The sequence below is a fragment of the Podarcis melisellensis genome (genome assembly GCF_964234715.1).
Source record: "Podarcis melisellensis genome assembly, chromosome: 1".
Lineage (NCBI taxonomy): Eukaryota > Metazoa > Chordata > Lepidosauria > Squamata > Lacertidae > Podarcis > Podarcis melisellensis.
The window spans coordinates 1518844-1532886 of record NC_138528.1 but is presented as its reverse complement, the minus strand read 5'-3'; the positions used below and the strand labels follow the sequence as shown (position 1 = coordinate 1532886).

General features: G+C 53.7%; 1 protein-coding gene across 7 annotated transcripts in view; it reads right to left on the bottom strand.

The window, feature by feature from the left end:
• Positions 1-4607: 4607 nt before the first annotated feature.
• Positions 4608-14043, bottom strand: part of RGS3 (regulator of G protein signaling 3) — a 66430-nt gene continuing 56994 nt past the window's right edge. For 3 of the 7 annotated variants that reach the window (XM_081909871.1, XM_081909874.1, XM_081909875.1), the window contains 5 exons: positions 13300-13397; positions 9506-9607; positions 8704-8765; positions 7549-7715; positions 4608-5954 (listed from right to left, as the gene is read on the bottom strand). In XM_081909871.1, the coding sequence (XP_081765997.1) occupies positions 5769-5954; positions 7549-7715; positions 8704-8765; positions 9506-9607; positions 13300-13397 (615 nt within the window). In that variant the 3' untranslated portion in view covers positions 4608-5768. Of the gene's footprint in view, positions 5955-7548; positions 7716-8703; positions 8766-9505; positions 9608-9896; positions 10047-11211; positions 11328-13299; positions 13398-14043 lie in introns of those variants that run through there. The other 4 variants (XM_081909872.1, XM_081909873.1, XM_081909877.1 and 1 more) reach the window with 4 other exon arrangements.

The window sequence follows — 14043 nt, the reverse complement described above, 5'->3', positions numbered from 1 at the left end:
CTGAGACCCCACGTGGAAGTCGATCTGCAGCTGCTGCAAAAGGAACTGGCGTCTGCTCCCTTTGCTGCTAGGTGCGCGCGCCCACCCTTTCCCGCGGCGATCGGGGATTCTTGCTCGGGCCCAGGGCAGAAAGAGGCACGTCGCCCCCTGTGGGGCGGGAGGTGCTGCCGTCGTCTGCGCGCTTCTCCTGGGAGAGACTCGGCGAGGCTGGCTTCCCAGCCTTGCGCAGAGAGCCATGGAGGCGCGGCGCGGGGTAGGGACAGCTCAGATTCGGGCTGGCCACGCGGCAGATGCGCGCGGGCGGGGGGGGTCTGCTTCCGAGTCAGGCGTCCCCTCCTCCCACTGAGACTCTTAGCAGAAACCCCCTCCTCCTGCTGCTGCTGCTGCCGTACCAGCCTGTCTGGGCGTCTCCTGTGCAGGCATCGTCCGGCGGCCGCCCATCCGCGCCGCAGCGTGCCCAGCCAGCGGGTCGGGGCGGAGCCGGCGGCGGGCGAGCGAGCGGGAGGAGGCGCGCTCGGGTCGGATCAGCTCGTCTGCTGCTCGCCTCTCGTTCGCGATGGCCACCGACGAGCTGGCCGACAAGCTGAGCCGCCGCTTATTTTCTTAAATTATTGGGGGGGCAGAGCCCCCCCAAACGAATTTTTAAGGGGGCTCGGGCCCCCTCAGGCCCCATGGAGTCGGCGCCTATGCGTGTGTCCCATGAGAAAGTCAGAAGAGCCCAGCAGCATCTGAATAAAATCATCATCATCATCATCATCATGCCCTGAGGGGTTCATCCAGCCCAGCCCACCGCTGTCCTCCCAGGGGCACTGCTGCTGCCCCCTCCCCACATGCAGACAGTTTCCAGCTATGGGCACTTATTGCATTTGTTGCACGAATGTTAAGGGGCATAGACACATATTCCACAGTCTATCACCCTTCAAAAATTAGGAAATATCCTCTGGATATAGAGAAACTTTATTTCAGTGTATATTAAACTGAGTTCACTGTGTCTCCTGAGTCTCCTGCTGGACTGCGAGACGCACTTCCCAACAAGAGCTGCAGGTGGCACTCGTGCTTCTCCCTCCTTGCTTCTCTGGAGGGGCTCTAGGAAGAGAGTGATGCTGTCAGGTTGCAATATTCAGAAAAGCACAGCTCGAAATGGCTTCAGGATTGCTCTCCTGTACTGTTGCAGACAAGTGGCTTATGTACTTACATGTGTGTGTTCACCTTGTACTCTTATGAATATTCATTTTAATTTTTGACATATTAGAATTCGCATAACACATCAAAGCCAGCATTTCACACATTTTTCTCTTTGGCGATCCCTCATAGCCAAGTCAGATTGTCTTCCATAAACACGGTTTCAAGAATGAGTCCGTAAGTGACTGTGGAGGCAAATTCTGGATCCACATGTCCTTCCACAGTGGGGACACTGGCCTCCAGGCGGGAGTTGATCACAGTGTGGATCTGCCAAGTGCGCCTTCCTCTTGGCACGTTTCTCCCTTGCGTCCTGAGTTTGAGTGTCTTCAAAGCCCATGACACCTTTAGTGAAGGCTGTTCTCCAACTGGAGCGCTCACAGGCCAGTGTTTCCCAGTTATCAGAGCTCATACCACATTTTTTTAGATTTGCCTCGAGAGTCTTTAAACCTCTTTTGTTGACCACCAGCATTACACTTTCCATTTTAAGTTTGGAATAGAGTAGTTGCTTTGGAAGACGATCATCAGGCATCCATACATGACCAGTCCAACAAAGTTGATGTTGACGAATATTCACACATATTCCACAGTGGGCAAAGCAGTCCCTTCTTATGTCTGGAACATAGCTTTTTCAATCTACCAGGTTTGCACAAACGAGCAGGTGAAAAAATGAAATATATGCCTGTGTGTGTGTGTACACTGCCCACAGCTCCATTGGCAGTCTGCTGAGGAGCAACTTACAAAGAGGGCAAAGAACAGCCAGGCTGGAGGAGGCACCTCTGAGCCCTTTCTCAGACAGAGCTACAGACTCCGCTAACCCAGAAATACTACCTCGGGTTAAGAACTTTGCTTCAGGATGAGAACAGAAATATTGTGGCGGTGGCGCGGCAGCAGCAGGAGGCCCCATTACCTAAAGTGGTGCTTCAGGTTAAGAACAGTTTCAGGTTAAGAACGGACCTCCGGAACCAATTATGTACATAACCAGAGGTACCACTGTAACTGAAAATTGGTCATGTCTTTATAACCTGTCCAATAATTGCCAGGGAAATGGCTCCTCTAAACTCTCCTCGAGAGTCAGTGTGGTGTAGTGGTTAAGAGCGGTAGTCTCGTAATCTGGTGAACCGGGTTCGCTTCCCTGCTCCTCCACCTGCAGCTGCTGGGTGACCTTGGGCCAGTCACACTTCTCTGAAGTCTCTCAGCCCCACTCACCTCACAGAGTGTTTGTTGTGGGGGAGGAAGGGAAAGGAGAATGTGAGCCGCTTTGAGACTCCTGAAGGGGAGTGAAAGGCGGGATATCAAATCCAAACTCTTCTCTTCTTCTTCTTCTTCCTCCAAGCCTATGATGCTCCTGCACAGAAATCAATTGTTTTTGTTGTATGTTACAGCATTTTTTGGGGGGGGGGAACTTTAATAATAAAATAAAAATAGGGGGCAGGGACAGGTAGTGCCACCCATGTAAAAAGCCCCACTCCCCCAGACAACATTCAGTTAATGATAATATTAATCTGGCAGGGTTGCTCCAGCTCCTCTGGGTGGCTTCCAACAAAAAATAGTAAAAACACATTACAACATTATATTGGTTTTACATCTCTTACTGGGTCATCCCTCATTTGGGAAAACCCTATCCTGATGGGAAGAAGTTCAGACTCATTTGGATGATGAGGACCTGGTGGCTCCATACCTGAGCTGTTTTACAGACAGAGGTAGTGTGTGTGTGTATGTCTCTCCCCCCCCTCACTTTCAACCACTATTTTACTCCTGTCTGAGGCTGGGGGGGAGGCAGTGAGAAATCAGTTCCTTTGGCTTCCCAGGTAGCTTACTCACCTTCAGGTCCTTTCCTTCTGTGGTGGTGGAGAGCTTCAACTATCCTAGAGGAGACCAAAGAGGCCGTGACCGAGAGTGTACAGAGAAGCTGGACTTGGAATCTGGGAGACACCAATAATCACCTCAGGGGGAGACTTACTAATTGGCCTCAGTTACTCATCTGTGAAATGGGAACTTACATTAAATGCAACTAGATATGCAACTGAAGAACACTATCTGGCTTCTATCAGAATCCCATATTTCCATCCACCCCCCTCTCCTGCCCACACAAATGATGCACCAGTCACTTTGCTAGCACTACAATTCTGGAGTTTTCACCCGACCTACTTGCACTCCCCACAACACACCCCTGTGTTACCCAAAGGTGGCATTGTCCTTGGCCACTTTTTTGTTTTCTACCCAGACGCAGGCCCTGAGGGAGAACCAAGTGCTCTGAGCGTCAGGAGCTGGAAAAGCTGAGGTAGTGCTGGCAATTAGCGTGGCTTTAACTTTGCTGTAATTAAGGCCAGGGAGATCCTTCAGGGGCCTCATAAAATGTTCCTCTTAGGACGGAGCCCCATCTCGGGTCTCCTCCTGCCAAAACCCACTGTGCACATTTTGCAGAAGGAACGAAAAGTGAAGCTCTTATTTGCTTAGCGGGCCTGTTGCTCACAGCAATCCCTAAAAATAACTCGGCCTTTTTTTAAAAAAAAAAATGTGGTCAGAGGAAATGGAAAATGAAATGAAATTTTCCCTGCACTTTGTCCAAACGAAGTGAGTGGCTGAGAACAGCTCTGAGATGCTCTTGCTGTTCTTTTGGAGAGAGCCAGAGAGGGGCCAATTGCTCAGTGGCGAAGAAAATGCCCCAGGAAGATATGAGTTCAAGTCCAGCTGCCGTCTTCAGCTTGAAGGCCCTCGGAGCGTAAGTCTGAGAGTGAAAACCAGCTGAGCCTTCTTGTCCCAAATGGAGGTGAGGTGGGACTCCTCAATTCTCCAGAGAGCTAACATCTCAGGACACCAAGCAGGGGCTCAAAGAAGGTCCCAGAGACCCCCCCCCCATCTTTAGGAGTGGGGAAACCCTGACCCACGGACCTCTCTCGGCATGCCATGGGTCCAATTTGGCCTGTGAGACCATTTCCCCCAAACCATGCCCCATCCATCACCAACCTCACCAGAAGATGTCAGTAGATGGGCAGGGCTCGATCCTGCTAGGTGCTGCTGTACAAGTGCATTCCCTACAAGGAACGTGCTTGTGAAGGAGAACCCTCCCTGCACCCCTAGGGTCAACTTTGACTGACTGGGGCAGGGAGAATGGAACAAAGTCTCATCACAAGGGCTTAGCGGGCTGGTTGGTAGCTTCAAGAGACATCCTTTGCTGCAGATTTCCCCAGCGATCTTGACTGACAGCCACCAAGAGCCCTTCTGCACAGCTGAGATGAAGGCAGGCAGACAATGGTGCAGTTTCCCCAAAGCCAGTAGCCCAACCACATCCCTCCAGTCAGGGAAAGTGCAGACACCAATTTCTAAATTAAGAAGCCCATCCCAGATTGGTCTCTGACAAAGTCTGGCTTGGAAGGAAAGCCTTGGGAAAGCAGAGAAATAGGAAGGGAAAAAAAGAAGCTAAGGACTTTTATTCTCTCTTTATTTATCCTAAATAGCCATGACATTAAAAAAAAAGAAGTTGATGGGTTTTAAAACAACAGCACAACATTAACAGCTACCTGCAGAGATGGGCTTGAGTTGTAAACCAGGCCCTTGGCCAAGCGTCCACCCACCAGATTCCTCCAGAGAGGAGGCAGCCGGGACTTCCTGGACCAAAGCATGAGCAAGCGGGGGCCTCGCGCACACGCAGACACACATACAGGCACACTCTCCCCCCTGGAGGCCCAACCAGCACAGTCACCATCCCATTCACACAGCACTCTTTCATCTCTGTGTGTTGACCGCAGAGGCCACAGTCTGCCCTTAGCCCTCTTCTTACAGATCTCTCAGCTGCCTGCAGGTACAGCAGATGTCGTCAGTCATCAGCATCGTCAGAGATGCTGGACACACTCAGAACTTAGGCACATTCGCTCCACTGCAAAGTTCCGGGAGATTGGGGGGCGGCGGCGAGAGAAGAGGCACATAAACAAAAACAGTAATAATAATAATATTGCACTTGAAGTAAAAAAACAAAAAGACTCAACAGGCAGTTGAGCAGTGGTCATGCACACAACCTGTTGAGCATCCAGCTAGATGATTTCAATAAATAGGGGAACAGATGACAACTGGAAGCAGAAGGGGCTGCTTGAGCATTCCTTGGGAGAAGGACGAGACAGAGGAAGAAGAGGGAGAAAGAGTTCTTTATGCCCATGCGCCAAGGGCGATAATTCCCCCAAGTGCTGCCCAAGTCCCTTTGTCAGCAACTCTTTGGAAGGAGGAGCTATCCTTGTCTGCCACCCCACAAGCTCCCTCTGGGTCCAGGCTCAGAAAGCGAACCCTCTGCAACAGCCCCCGGGCGCAGCAGGGGGAGGGAAGACAGCTCGGAACTTCACAGTGGTCTGGTGGGACCCCCAGCCTCCAGCTCCTGGTCACCATGACGTCGTCGTACCGGAGAGACAAAGCAAGCTCCTGGGGTGGAAGAGAATGAGGAGGCCGAGCTGTCTGACCCCAGGGGTGGGGGGAAGCGCTCTTCCAGAAGGAAGCGGTGGCTTCCAGGCAGGCCTCCGACCAGAAAGGCAGCGGATCACATGTAAACATACACCTCCCAGAAACAAGTCTCCCCTCAGAAGCCGGCCAGGCTGCCTCTACAGCGGAGGGCTGGGCTTCTTCTGGTTGATGAGGTCCAAATACAACTCTGAGCGCAGGAAGCGAGGGTAGGGGTCCTTCTCCATCAGGGCGTAGATTCGCCTCTGGGCAAGGTCAAAGCTGCTCCGGGAGATGCTCTGCATATTGTCCTTGGTGTGCTCCCGGGTGTAGGAGTCCAGGTTGACCTACGAGAGAGCAGGAGGAAGGAAAGTCCCCGTTCAATCACTGCAGCTCAGATACGATAGCAGGAGGGCAGATTCAAGAGAGAGAAAAGGATCTGTTTCTAGAGGAAGAACTATGAAGGGAGAGAGACTTTGTGCTGATCACTGAGGGGGGGGGGGAGGCAAGTGGAAACAGCTGTGATCAGCACACAAAGACTCTCTCCCCTCACAGTTCTTCCTGGCCAGGATGACTATAATTCCATGGTCAGAAAGAGCAATTCTTCTGAACACCAGTTGCTGGAAACCACAGGAGGGGAGAGGGCTCTCGCGTTCAAATCCTGCTCAAGGGTTTCCCACAGAAAGATGCTGGACAGGATAGGTGCCCTTTGGCCTCATCCAGCAGGCTCCTATTATGTTAAGGGTGGTTGGTTGGTTGGATGGATGGAGAAATGGTCAAGGGGGGGCAGCACAGCCCCCTGGGAAGCATGGCTGATACACCTAGAGATCTTTTCCAGCAGTAAAAAGAGCTGGGATTTTCTTTTTAAAATAAAGCAGAGCAGCTGAGGCCAGAGTGCGTATGGCAGACAGTCTCTTCCCAATGCTGCCTGTTCCTGAAAGCTACAAATCCCTGTTCTGAACCTGCAGTGGGCAAAAGGCACGTCAAAGGCATCCCACTAATGCCTCTTGCCAGCTACTAGATCAGAGGTCAGCAACCTAAGGCCCATGGGCCGGAAGCGGCCCACAGAGGTCATCTGACCGGCCCCTGAGCCTCCCCCAAACTGAGCCGCCCGCTCATGCACTGCGCTAAACCAGCACGGCACAGGGACTCGCTTCCGCAGTGCTGAAAATCACGTCTGTGCATGTGCAGATGCTGAAAATAGCAGGCGCGTGTGTATCCAGCCCATAGAGGGATCTCCGTGGGACTGATCCGGCCCAGGCAAGATAAACCTTGCTGGCCCCTGTACTAGATCGTCTCCCCCTCTGCCAAGCAGCTGACCAGCCAGCAGACCTTCTCCTAGCAGTCATTACCTGCTCCATGGACTTAAACAGAAGCCATTCCCTTCTCCAAATGGAAACTCTGGTCAGGCAGGGAGAACATGCCCAGGCTCTCCAACACAATCCCCGGGAAAGTTCCCAAACTCTCTGCAGAGCAGCCAGGACAGAGAAACCGGCATAAATTGGGAATTTTACCAAACTGGGCTGTAACAACTGGCCTTTCCCTGCTCACCTCAGAGCTGTTTCTCTAAGAGTCTTCATGGGCCCCTCAAAGGTGATAGCAAGTTTTTGGGGAGGAGAGAGTTCCTAGGCAGTTTCCTTGCACGAACCTAGACCTGAGTTGCTCCCCTCCAGCTGTAAACATTGCCCATATACAGGTTTCAGTTAAACACATGTCCATGTACCTTAGATCGGGTAGCCTAGTACTTTGGCGTTGTCTTAAGCCTGTTCATGAGCTGGACGCAAGATAAGCATTGAGCTGCAAAATCTCAAGGCTGAGTTTCAAAATCCTTCCTCCAGGTGTCCATTTCACCCCAGACCTTGGCACAGCCAACAGCAACAGGCCTTGGATTGCCAACCCCTCACCCCCCGGGCAACGGAAGCCAGCTAGCCACTCACTCACTTCTTTGCAGGACTGGGTTGCAATGTATTCCGCATAGATCTTCTTGGCTTTGGACACCATCTTGGACTGGGACTTGATCTTCTTGTAGTCCTCACATGCCTGCCAGAACTCCAGGTTCTCCTCACTGAACTCGGTGCGCAGGAAGGCACGGAAGGCAGCCAGACCATCTGGAGCGGGAGAAAGCAGCCTTGAGGGCCGGGGGGCAGGAGCCAGCAGCCTTCCCCTTCTGGCCCCTTCCTCTTAAGCAGGCATCCCCAAATTCGATCCTCCAGATGTTTTGGGACTACAATTCCCATCATCCCTGACCACTGGTCCTGTTAGCTAGGGATGATGGGAGCTGTAGTCCCAAAAAATCTGGAGGGCTGAGTTTGGGGGTGCTTGCTCTTAAGGAAAGAGGGAAGGGCAACTCTTGGGATGCATAGCCAGAAGTGGTTTGCCTCTAAAGACCAGACACACAGGGGATTAAGGCAAGGGCCAAAGACACCTGGCTGGCACATGAATTACTGAACTCAATGGACCTTGGGTCTAAACCAGTAAGCCTCTTCTGAGGTGGCACAGCAGGCTAAACCAGGCCTGTCTCCCCCAGCAATGCATTTCAGGCACCAGAAGGTTTAAAACGTGAAAGCCCTGTAGGTGCAACCATTTCCTAACACCAAACAGCAGATCCACAATCCAAGGATGGCACAGAGAAAAGTTCCCCACAAACTGCAACATGCCCAGCTTGGAAAAGAATCTCAGAGGGCAGAAACTGTCCAAAGCGTCTCTCTGGCCAAGACTGTGGGAGCATCACTGCAGCCAAGAGAAGGAGATCATGCGTCAGACGAGCCAGTGGGCTCTGCCTCTGTGCCAGGCAACTAAGAGCTGGGCAGCTGGGGGTAGAGCAATCTGGGGGTGAAAGCAGCCAATGGGGAGGGGAGGAGCATCACCCTCAGAGTTACACAAACACACCCACACCCTGCCAAGCCTTGGATGCTGTTATCTCCACAGTGCTTTTAAAAAGTCAAAGGGAGGATGCCACTGAATTGCAGGTACCACTTAAAAGCAAGATTTTGCACATCTCTGAGAGTCACAGATGTTTCAGGAGTTTGGCTTCTGTGTCTCTGAAGCTTAAGTGATTCTCAAAAGCTAGAAACGGCAAAATTCCTCCTGCCTTACATTTATGCTGAAGCAGTTTTTCCAGGGCCTCTCCCCACTTGACAGCTTCTTCAGGAGTTGGCCTGAGGAGGAGGAGAAAATGAGGGGAGGAGTCACTTGGCAGGAAAGAGAAGCTGCAAGGCAGGGAAAAGGGAAACCCCTTCCCCCAGAGGATTAAGGCCCCCCCCAAAAAAACCAACTTGAGTAAATTAAAATTTTAAGGCAAATGCTGCTTGATTAACATACATGAAAGAGCTTGCATTTTGATTCTGCCCGACTAAACAACACCCCCCATTCCCAAAACACAGATGTTGCTGAACTTCCTTTTACTATACTGTAATAGCCAACATTCATTTTTCAAGATGCAGCCTTCCAACCCACCAATTAATGGATTTCAAAAAGCAAGGCCAAAACCTGAAAATCCTATGCACGCTTTAGAAAAGATTTCTCGCAAAGAAAAATTAGGAAATACAGATTTTTGCATTGGTTCAAAATGTGTTTAAGCACCAATCATGTTGTGTGTGCAGGGATGCCCGTCATTTCTTTCTCAGACCCTCTCCAGTTTAAAGATGCTGGAAAACCACCCAGGATATGACTGCTACAAATGGAGGAGCAGGATTGGGTCAGAAGAGGAGAGAAAGCTCCAGGAACGTTTTCCAGCTGGGACCTCAAGTGCAGCTTTTGCTGGGGGGGGGGGGAAGAGTTCTGTGCTGGGAAGAGAAACACAAGGCACAATTTCCCAGCCTGGCTCCACATCTGCGGGATCTGGGACCAGGCCTGAGACACCTCAAGCCTATTCTCACCTAGCACCCCCCTTCCTTACCTGAGGGTCTTGAGGGCTTTGTCCGCCTTGCAGGCTGCAGGGCCTCCAGGAGACTCGTTCCGCCTTCGGAAGATCCCCAGCCGGGTCTTCATGTCTTTGGCCCTGGAGATGCAAAGCAGAAAGGGCAGGGGGGTTAGCGAGGCTGCGGGGAAGCAAAGGAACAAACCCAGCCCGGCGCCTCTCCTTTGTCCTCAAGGGCAGGGAGGAGGGGTCCGGCCGGGCGCCCCGCTAAGGAACAACGCCGCAAACCCCGACAAGGAAGCCAACCCTCCGCAGTCTTCCGAGCGAGCACAGCGCCCTCCGCGTAAGCTCAGAGGCTTCCCAGCCAGGGCCAAGAGTGCCCCTGATCACGCACAAAGGGCGCAGCAGCCGCCGGGGGCGTCGCACGTACTCCTTCAAGGTGTGTCTCCGCTGCAGGCTGAGCGCGCCGCCGCCTCTTCCCCGGGAGCCCCGCAGGATCTCCGCGTGGAGCTCCACCGCCTGGGCCGCCTCGCGGGAGAAGGGCATGGCCGGGCGCTCCGGGGGACGCCAGCAGCCGGAGCGCAGCCAGAGCACAGCCGCATCTGCAGGCAGGCAGCCGGCCGGCCGGCCCCGCCAGCCCCTCGGAAGGGGAGCGGCTGCACGTGCGAGGGCCGCCCAAGGGATCCTATTTCGGGCCGGGGCGGGGCGAGGCTATTTATAGAGCTCCTGGCGCGCCGAGGGTTAAACGGGGGGAGGAAGGCAGGGAGATGTCAATCAAGGGAAGGTCGCGGTTTCCTTGGCGACCTTTGTGCCCTCTTCACGGGGGGAGCGGAGAGGCTGGGACCCCCGCAGCCCAGAGCCTTCCCAAAGCCTGCTCTGCCGTTTCTTTCCGGGCCAGATCCACACTACACGCTCGAAGCGCATCCCCCGTGCGCATCCCAGAGCGATCCTGGTGGGAGCTGCAGTTTGGCCCCCTTTCCAGCACCCATCCAAGGGACAGCCGCAGGAAGGGCAGCCCTGTGCGTTAAAGGCGCCTTGGATGAGCTCGGAGAGGGCAGTGCGGACGTGCCCTTTCCCCGCAGACTCCCTACCCCGAATGGATTTGGTGGGCAGCCTGCGATGGTCGCCCTTCGCCCCGATTGCTTCGCGGGGAGGTTAACGACCGTAGGGGCAAGGAAAAGGGTAGCCCACCCTCCCCGGGCAGCTTTCTCGCAAGAAGCCCCATCCCTTTTTGGCCTCCCGTCCAACCTGAATTTACCTCCACGTGCATGAATGCCCACCCTCACAAACAAGGGTCAAATGGGGCGCCCTTGAGACGCAGCGGATGTCCAGATTAAGCGTCATACCCGCGCCTCCCCGGGGCAGCTTTCCTTAATTGAAAGGGAACCCCCCAATTTTATTGATTGATTGATTGCTAGCTGATCTCCCCACGGCCTTTCCAGACCCAGGCCTTTTCGAGAGGTGGGTCCAGGGGGCTCGTCTCACCCCCAAAACTGATCTCAAGAGTCCAGCTCTGAGGATTTGCGCCCAGGCCATCCGTGGCCCCCAACTCCGCTTTCAATGACTGGAATGCCAGCGAGCCAACCACGTGGGGAATCGGCGAGAGCGCTCCTGAGCAAATGCAGAGTGCAGATTGAGAAGGGCGTCCTGTTTCAAAATAATATTTCCCGGTACTTTTAAAATAAAGCCGAATGCCCTCCTCCTCCTATTCGTGAGGAAGCCGCGTCTCCTGGCGCCTCCCTCACCTCTCCAGGTACCATTCGGCGACCCCCCGCGCGGAGGGATGCATCTGGATGCGCGGAGACCTCGGAGGCAGCTGAAGCCCCCCGCCCTTTCCCTCCCCGGACCCTCGGGCTGGGAAAGGGGCGCCGGATCCTCCCCTCCGCCGCGTCCCCGCTAGTGCGCCGACAGCGACACCCCGCGGCGGCGCCTCGCAACGACGCTTCCCCACGCTCGAGCATGCGCAGCGGGACTCCTGAAGCCCTCCCCGTGCCCACCCCTTGCCCGCATCTGCAGAGGAGGAGGAGGGGCTGATTTAGATGCCCCGCCCCACTTCTTAAGGACAAGAGTGTAAGGCGGGCTTCAAGCGGTCCTGGGTTCAGATCCCCTCTTTGGGCTAGAAGACCCCAGTTGCCGTCTTCGTCCGTTTTATCTCTCGCATAAAAATGAAACAAATGAGGGTATGGCTGCAACGGATGAGCAGCAACCCAGGGTTGATTACTCAAGAGTAGCACCCAGGAACAAAGATGGTGCTTCAGTTACGATTCCTGCATTGCAGCAGGTTGGGCTAGATGACCCTTGAGACCCCTCCGAACTCTACAATTCTTAGATTGCATGAAGAGGATGTGGCCGGCCAGGAGAGGGGAAATCCCCACAGGGACCCAGAGGCTGGCTGTCTGCCTTGCCCATCTCTCCCCTTTGGGGAACGTGTGCAGTGCCTTTGCGCTAAGCAGAACTCTTCCTTCTGTTAGGGGGCAGAGTACTTCTGAGCATGTGGCGTGTGCCCTCTCGGGACAGACATGAAGCAGCTTCTTTGGAGAGAAGAGGCACAACAGGGCCGTGCTGGAATTAGGAAGGGGCCCGAGGGAGTCACGTTCATCAGTTTCAATGAGTCTCCTCTGAGTAGACACTGATGCTGAATACGGCCAGGTGTGGTTTCAGGCAAAATGCCTAGAGGAGTGGGGGGTGGAAGGGGTCTACCGGCAGAAGCTCTGTGGTTCAGAGACATAAAGGATGCACTGGGTGGCAGCAGCAGCAGCAGCAAAGGCCCATCCTGCTCCCATGCCCTGTTTTGGGAAAGGGGGCGGGTCTGGCTGTTGTCCATGGTGACAGGTGGGATGCCAGCCAAGATGGACCCACTTTGGCTTGATTTAACTGCCCGCCTTTTAGCCACACCTGCGTATGAACCCTCCATGTTCAGAGGCAGTCTTCCTCAACTGTGACAGGCCCTGGCGAGGGCAGCTAGGGCAGGCCTGGGGTACTTATGGCCTTCCTGCCGGGGCAACGTCCTGATCCAGCTCTTTGTGAGGCCTTTTAGCATTTGCTGAGGACACCCCGTTCTCTAAGGAAGTAAAGAAGTGGTAAATGCACCCACCCACTCCTTTCCTAGGTTTACATTCTCCTGGTCCAGGAGCAAGGGGGTGGAGTTCAGGGAGGCCAGCTGACCCTGCTTCAGACTTTGCACCCAGGCTGCCCAGCACCCAGGGTCTCATTCTGTACCAGGCTACATGAAGCAGGTGTGGGGACTGGTGTGGATGGCTTGCAAACCACCTCCTCTGTGGCTGCTGCGGCTGGCAGAAGCAGCCCCCACGCAAGGGGCTTCTGAGCACGAGCAGAGCACTTTTCCTTCAGGAGCAAGCAAGCAAGCCCCATCCATGAACATGCAATTGGCCCTGGAAAATGTGAGGAATAATCGGAGGATACCTTGAGCGTACAGAAAGTGACCCCATCCCACCTCAGCTCCATGGAAAGGAACAGTAAAAGAAATAACCGTTAGCACCTCACTCCCCAATAACTAGAGAGCCCACCACAGCTTGGGATCTGGGTTTCCAGAGTCACAGCCATATCATGTATCGAAAGCATTCTTATTAACACCCCCACACCACACACAAAGAATCCTGGGCATTGTAGTGTGCTAAGGCTCTCCTAACAACTCTTGGCACCCTTATCACACTACAGTTCCCAGGAATCTTCACGCAGGGGTGTGTGTCTGTTTCAAGTGGCAGATGAGGGCGTTACCTGCCTGGTGTGGGGCCTCCCCAACTCCAGGCAGGGACTCTGGGTCTGGCCTCAGCCCCCTCCCGAGATGGGTTCCCTCCCCTCCCTCGACTTACAGGTTCCTGTTGATCTTCTTGCAGGCCCCTCGAGAAGAAACTCCTCGGTCAAGAGCCCAGTCGGGGTCCAGCAGGTGCCCATGTTGCTGCTGCTGTTGCTGCAGGGGAGAGAAGGACAGGGATGAGAAGGGACGGGGTGGGGGATAAGCAGAAGCCCCTGGGGAGTGAGACGCCCCTTGAAGGCAGGCTGCAGCTGAGGGGATCCACCCTCTCCTGGAATCCTTCTGCCACGTCAAAGACCAAGGGCTGAGCCCTGAACCCCTTGCCATGGGGTATCTCTGCTCCCTGCTCTGTTCCTCCTCTTCCTGCTTCTCTAACAATAACCACAACGCAGGAACCAAATCACTGCAAGCTTTTCTTTGAAATGGTCTTCTCCCTTAATTTCCCTTATAAAGCACAGCAAGTCTCTGACTCTTTTTACTCAAAGGGAATGAAATTATTGCTAATTGCTCACTTAGAAAGAGCACCATTTTTAAATAGGGTGTTCTGCTGCATTTATGCTCCTGCTGTTCTTCAATCATTTCCTGCAACTCCCCTCTTCCACGTTTTATGGCTGCGGCAGAAGTTGTGACAATGTACAAAATGTACAAAATGCAATAGAAACAGAAGCTTTTCTGGATGAATTAAACATTTGCCCCCAAATCAACACTTTTCAGCTCCAATAAGTAGCAGTAACCCAAAGCACCATTCACTGAATATACTGAAATAGGAGGCAACACAATTCTGCATTATTTTTTTCATTTA